The sequence below is a fragment of the Pteropus vampyrus genome, unplaced genomic scaffold (genome assembly GCF_000151845.1).
Source record: "Pteropus vampyrus isolate Shadow unplaced genomic scaffold, Pvam_2.0 Scaffold197, whole genome shotgun sequence".
Classification (NCBI taxonomy): Eukaryota; Metazoa; Chordata; class Mammalia; order Chiroptera; family Pteropodidae; genus Pteropus; species Pteropus vampyrus.
The window spans coordinates 2,664,571-2,671,910 of NW_011888978.1; the positions used below are offsets into that span (position 1 = coordinate 2,664,571).

At 37.1% G+C, this 7,340-nt stretch overlaps 1 protein-coding gene across 2 annotated transcripts in view; it reads left to right on the forward strand.

The window, feature by feature from the left end:
• Nucleotides 1-7,340, forward strand: part of CNOT6 (CCR4-NOT transcription complex subunit 6) — an 84,327-nt gene that overhangs the window by 27,845 nt on the left and 49,142 nt on the right. For both annotated transcript variants that reach the window (XM_011371988.2, XM_011371990.2), the window contains exon 2: nt 3,667-3,780. In XM_011371988.2, coding sequence (XP_011370290.1) covers nt 3,669-3,780 — 112 coding nt within the window. In that variant the 5' untranslated portion in view covers nt 3,667-3,668. The remainder of the gene's footprint in view (nt 1-3,666; nt 3,781-7,340) is intronic.

Consider the following 7,340-nt stretch of genomic DNA (forward strand, 5'->3'; position numbering starts at 1 on the left):
TGAGTTCCAAGTTCCAGCTCATTCCTTAGATTTGGGAAATTCTCGTCCACTATTTGTCTGAAAATGCTTTCTAGTCCCTGCTCCTTTTCTTCGCCTTTGATAATTCCCATTATTCTTATGTTTCCTCTCCTGACGGTGTTAGCTAGTTCTTGAATTTCTCTTTCATTATTTTTCATTCTTTGGTTTCTCTCTTCTTCTTTCTGATTTATTTCTAGATTTCTGTTTTCGATATCACTGATCCTTTCCTTCATCTGGTCGACTTTATTTCCCAAGCTTGCTATTTAATTTTTCAACTCTTGCAGTGTATTTTTTATCTCCAGAATATCTATTCAATTCTTTTTGAGGGTTTCAGTCTCCTTGCTTTGCTCATCTAGTTGTTTTTTTAATTCCTAAAATTGTTTATATGACTCGTTTTGGAACTCATTGTTTTTTCAGAAGTACCATCCTAAAGTCTCTGTCCTTTAAGTTGCATATTTCTATATCTGTAAGCTTATTTTTTGGAGCTTTTTCTCTTTCTTTCTGAGATGCTTTGTCATCTTGGTTGTGCATGGTGTTTAATGGACTATTTCTTCGCCTGGGCATTAATGGAAGTGTATTCTGTTTTTCCAGAAAGTAGGTTTATTATATAAAGGTCTCTCTTTAGCCTGTTGCAAAGGAGGTACTTTTCTTTTGGTTTCCAGTAGGTGGCGTCTAAGCCTCTTGGATCCCTGCTTATATAAAGCCTTAAAATGCCTTTTAAAAAGTTTTTCTTGTAGATATTTAATCATGCTCGCTACCCTCAGTTCAGTCCCTGTCAGTGTCAGCAACAGTCTCTGCAGCATTTGCTCAGATTCTCCTGGGGTTCCATGGTGACCGGTCTTGGAGTTTATGGGGAGAGGGACCCTCTGGCTTGGGAGTTGGGGGCTGCAGCTCAGCCTTGGTTTTGCAGCTGGGGCTGGTAAAAATCAACTGTTATTTCTCTGTGGTTGTGTCCCACTTCTCTGTCTTCTGCCCTGATGACTGGGCCCTTCTGCCCAGTGCGGGGGGCTCACAGCAGTTCCAGGCAGGGCTGTTCAGGTAAGTTCCTTCACCTTCACCCCTACCCCTCCTCTTGGAGGAAGCTCCAGCGGCTATGAGAGGCAATGAGAGGCAGCTTCTTTATTTCTCCCAGTCCACTGCCTGACACCCGGGGTTTTGACCTGTGGTAGCTCTTAATGCGCGGATCCCACGCTCAGACGTGCTGATGTGCAGTTTGGGTGTTTTTGTTGAGTTTTAGATGTTCAGCTTATTGTTGTTTTAAGGGGAGAGATCTGGGGATGTCTCTCACTCCACCATTTTTCCTCAAAAGTCTCCCCCAGTTTTCAGGTTTCTTAGTTCAGTATCACTTTCATTGATTCTCTGAGGTGTGATCAAATTCTGGATATTGATTCATACTAACTAAGCTCACTTGAGATTAGTAAATCAGACTCCTGAACTTTCACTAAGAAGTCAGATGGATGAATAATTAATTGGACTGAAATATTAATGTCAGTTGGACAGAGCAATTTCTTACCATAATTAAATTCTATTTGGAAAAGCCAATGAAGATCAGGTGGTTGTTTTTTAAGTAGAATCTGGTCAGAATAATGGCAATTCGGCAACCTTAAGGGATGTTTTCAAAGTCTGGTAGGCTTACACAGCATTTTATGTTCCCCAGGTTATTACCAGTATATTCACATCACTCAGAAAGAGCACTTGCTTCACCAGGTTGTCCTCTAGACAGTTCCTGACTGTATAGCTCTCTGTGTTAGGCATTTTTGTATCAGTCTGTTAACTTCAGTCGTTATATTTCTAGTCTGAAGAAATTAACATATAAGAGGACAGTTTTTAAATCAATAATATTTAACAAAACAAATAGATGTGCTGTTTCTTGTGCAGATGATTATTCTTACCATTAATATTCTTTTTCAAGCAGCTTTATAGGATGACTTACCTTCTACGTTTTGACTACATGGTCAAAGCTCATTTCTGTGTTTGAAAAATAGCTCTACTTTCCATCAGTAGGGAGGCAGCATAGCCTAAAGAAAGTAATTTTAACTTTTTTCCAATTTTTTTATGGTGGGAAAATATGCATAAACAAAATTTACCATCTTAACCATTTTCAAATGTAGCATTTAGTGTTATTAAGTACATTTATAATGTGTTGCAACCATCACCACTGTTCATGTCCGTAACTTTTCTTGTAAAAGTGAAACTGTGTCCCCATTCAACAATAAGTCCCTATTCCCCCACCTCAGCCCCTGGCAACTTCCATTCTACTTTCTCTCTCTAGGGTCTTAACTATTCCGAATACCTCATAGAAGGAATCATACAGTATTTGTCTTTTTGCAGTTGGCTTATTCACTTAAAAAATAGCTTTAACTTTTAATTAGACACATTCAGAGCCTGATTCTGACTTCCCAGCCTTGTAACACTGGTTAAATTGCTTAAACCGTTTTGGAATTCAGGTTCTTTTGATATAATAGAGTTAATTCCAGCTCTGCATGAAGAACTAGCAAAAGATTAAATCTAGAGAGATTCAAAGGAAACCCAAGAGAAAAGGTATCCAGGAAGCCAAGTGCAATAAGTGTTTCTAGGAGGGAGTGATCATCTCATCAGGTATTGATCACAGGACAAGTTAAAAGGGGGTCTGAGAAATGACCCCTGGATATAACAATGTGAGGTCACTGGTTTTCTTCTTGACAGTTTTCGGTGGAATGTTAAAGCACATACTGATTAGAATGGGTTTAACTGGGAGAAGAGGAATAGGAAATAGCATACAGAGCTCTTGAGGATTTTCGTTTGTAGAGGATGAGAGAAAAAAAGTAACTAGAGCGGGGATAGGGTCAAGACTTTCTGAATAGAGGAAATAATACCATGTATCTGTATACTAAAGGTAAAGATCCAGTATGGAGGGAAAATTTGATGTTCAAGAGAATTGCCAAGTAACGTCCTTGAATAGAGAAGGTGAAGAGGTGGGATTAAGTGCCAAGAGGGCAGGCACTTTGTCCCTAGTAAAAGAGCATAGATGGCCATAGGTCAGAGTTCATAGAAAGAAAGGCCTTTTCTGGTTTTCTGTTTTGATGGGAAAATGGAAGAGAAGGAAGATGGAGGAGTGGGTGTTAGAGATTTGAAGATAGAGGTCTTGTAGGAGAAGGGACTAAGAATTTACAGTATAATTTCTGATCAGCAGAAAGAGTCCATTTGAGGTAAGGGATTGCTGACTGGCTCACTTTAAATTCACATGGTGGTTTTTCTCCAGCTATGTTTAGCTGTGTAGGTGTTCAGAGTAGGCGAACAGTTGGTTAGAGTGGGTTATGGTTTATACAAACGAATAAGGTGAAGTGAAACTGGGACAAGAAGTTTGGGGAAATGTGTAACAGAGTGAAATTTCATTCCATCTAAACATTTCAGAATGTGTCTATAACAGATAAGGATTTAAAAAAATATATCAGCTTATATTTAGATTTTCAAATTTTGTCTGATCTTCAGAAATGCTTTTTACACTTGATTTGTTCAATCCTCCATTTCTCCAAGGAGAAACTGGCTCTTTTTAGTTGCAAATGGTATTTAGAGATCATACTATGGGTGTCTGCTTTTTAAAAAGATGTCATTTTCAGTTATTTGAGTCTTCATAATACTGATTGGTTTCTTTTCTTAATTCAACAGGCATGCCCAAAGAAAAATACGAGCCCCCTGACCCTCGGAGGATGTACACAATTATGTCCTCTGAGGAAGCAGCAAATGGAAAGAAATCACATTGGGCAGAGCTTGAAATAAGTGGTAAGATATGCAAGCATAGATGTATGGTGTGGAAATTAAGATATGGTAGAAAATCAAGTTTGCTAATGCCAGTACACAAAAGAAGCAATGTTGTATTTTACCAATGCTAATCTTAGAAACAGGAAGGTCCAGTAGAAAGAACGTGGTTTGAGTCAAAGTTCAAAACCCATTCATTGCTTATTTGCAGTTTCAGTGTCCTATTTTTAAAATGAGGATAATATCAAGGACGAAATGGAAATAACACTTGTGAAGTGCCTCGTGTGCAAAGGTTTGTTCTGGTACTTAATTCTCTGGTAAAGTAGGATTGTTTTAAAATTACAGATTTCCAGTGGGGTGGGACATGCTCATTCTAGTATAAGTTCTGGGATTGATTTGTTTCTCGCTACTTTCACCATTTGCTTTTTTCAGTCTGAGTCTCTGAGGACAGCCTTATTTAGAAACACAAAATCTAATGAGTTTGGAGCAGACCTTAAAGTTCTCTCTACCTTTAATGCAGTCTAATCATTTTCCAAGAAATATATGAGTCCCCACATTCACAGAGGATATCCCCAGCATCCCTGATAGTGGGCATGTAGCCTTTTCTTAATCTTTCAAAGGTGGTAAAGGGACATTGTTACTTCTGAAGGCAACCAGCGCTAACATAGTTTTGTGTTAATGTTGGCCTAATATGCCTCCCCATAATTTCCTGAAATAATACAGAGTAAGTTTTCTCTTTTTTCTGCCCTTGATTTATTTTTAATGTAATGCAGCAAACATACTGAGCATGTGCTATGTGTAAAACATTTTGCCAGGCGCTGTACTAGGCATATGGAAGATATATAAATGGAAAAATACAGTTCCTATCATTTTGGAGCTTATGGCATATTAGGGAGCGAGAAGAAGGGACTGATCGGTATAAATAACTAGTAGACAGAATATAGCTGCCACGTCTAGGTAGAAAAGTGCTGTACAGGAAGCAAAAAGGAAATAGTGATAGTAGTATTGCTCCCTTGTCAGCTCCAAATTTCTGGGTAACCTAATGAGTGAGTAAACGTAAACTTCTTCTGCAACCATAGTAGAGGTCAGACCCACACAGGTCTCTTCTGTTTTCTTTTTCTTGATTTTTAGAGTGCCAGCCTTAATTAAGCTGAGTTCAATTTTTTATAAAGTGGGTGTGGTGGAGAGTGAAATTTCTCTCTTCTTTCCCTTCTCCTGTCAAATTTGACTTTCCGGGTCAGAGGATCCAAAAGAGAAATGTGCTCTCATTTACCAGTTACCTTCATAGCACAGGGAGTCACTGTTCCCACTTTGCCCTTTTAATTTCTTCGGGACTGTTATTTAACTGCATTTTCTCTTTTTTCAGCGTGGATTAGCAGTTTTTGAATTGTAACTTCTTTGCTTATAGAGAAGTTTTCCCTTTCTTAAAACATCAGGATAAGCTAAGCTAGAAGATACATCAGTTTGATTTTGAGTCACTGTTCTCTGCTTGCTCTGAACTATGGGATGCCGTTTGTATATAAGATGGGAAGGAAGAGGGGAGGGTCCTCTAAAGTAACATTCTTTGCAGATAGTCTTTACCATGCATGATGGAGGATAAGCTGTTGGTTGACTAGGTCTCTGGAACAGGACCTCATAGTTAACAAAGCCACTACTAGGGAGGTTTTATTGTCTTAGTCCTTAATATATAAGCTCCTATGTGTAGAAATTGTCAAGGCTGAACTCATTTCATGCTAAGACAGTCATTTCATGTATATGCTGTAGCATCAGTTCCTTAAGATCCTGTGATACAAAATTCTAGGGATCTGAGGCCATTGATCCTGGACCCACAGTTCTCTCATATGCTCCTCTGGGTCCAGGGGATGGATGGTCAGTTCCTTGTATCACTTGGAGGAACTGGATAACCAGATATGCCAAGTGACTATTAATCATCTACCTTTAAGAAAGCTTTTTAATTGTGAAATGAAACACAGAAAACCACAAAGACAAATATATTAATGAACTATTATAAGGTCAAAAGCCTATAACCACTTACCCAAGTCAAGAATTAGAAGTTTTTCACTTACCTCAGAATTCCCTCCATAAGCCGCAGCCAGTCAGAACACCCTCCCTGCTCCCATAGGTAACCATTATCCTGACTTTTATAGTAATCACTTCCTTTGTTTTCTTAGTCTTAACACTAAATTATGTATACCTATGTATTATAGTTTAGTCTCCCCCTCTTTCGTTTTTCATTTCTTTTTTCATTAGGTGAGCTGCACCTATAAAGATACACTTTCCCTCATGTACTAATTGATTATCCAATGTACAATTTAGAGAGGAAAGGCAGAAAAGAATGCTTGTTTCTTTCCTTTTATTTACTGGTTTCCAGGATAAACCATCATCCTTTGAGGATGACCAATTAGGTTTTTTAAAGTATCATTATTAACTAGTATTTTTAAACATTTGGGTTTCTTATGTCAAGAGTTGTAATTATTCTCATTTTGATGCTTAAATTGTCCTGTTGGCTAACGGAAGAGCTGCTTGAAATGATTTCTGAGTTCTTTGACACAATCCTAGTTGTCTTCAGTAATTTCCTTGCTATCTGGTATGGCAAGGTTTTTTGGCTTATTTTATATATTTCTTGCTTCAGAACTGGAATATTGTCATTTTTTCCAAGAAACCTGGTTTTTTAGTTGGAAATGGTATTCCAAGACCATAGTACCTGTTGCTAGGGATACTCGTTGTTACTGTGTTGATTATTTTTTCTAGGTCTTTCCACTAGACACAGGTAGTAAATATGACACATCTGTAGTCATACACATTTATGATGAAAAGATATATTTATGAGATAAATAATACACTATTTATATGACATAATATATAATAAAATACCTTTAAAGATATAAATACGTTTGTATATTTGAAGTTAAAATATTTTATGAAAATATACTCATATTTTCTATTTAGATTCAGAATAACAGGGATTTCAGCTAACCTTTTTTAACATAGCTCTTTAATATGAGAGTCCTAGTATTCAGAGACATGGGATGATGGATTAGAATATTTCGTAATTACTTATTTGCTGTATCCCATATTACACATATAACCATCTCAGAATAACTACTAAAAATACCACCAGTATGAGTACCAAGAGCAGGTAAAACTTTGTATATGATCCCCATTCCCTCTCACCCCACCTCCATTTAATAGTTGTACTCTATATTACTTACTATCAGCTTTTCCATTTAACCTGCATAAAACCCCATTTAGACCTAAGTTTGCTATAGGCTTGATGACAATCTGATTTTCTTTCTCTTACTATTATTTGCTCTTTTTGCTTAGATGCTGAAAGGATTTTTTTCCTCTTAAAATCAGTAATTTTACTAGAATATATCTTGGTGTTGGTTGTTCTATCTTGATATTCTCAGGTATAGTATGTTCTTTCATTGTACAGCTTGAATTTTTTTTCTTTCAATTTCAGGAAAGTTTCCTTGGATTACAATTTTTAGTATTTGTTCAGATCCCTCGCTTTGCTTTTTTTCAGAGAGATTTGCTCTCTTTGCATTTTCATCTCTTGAATAATTTAAATATTTTAATTAAGG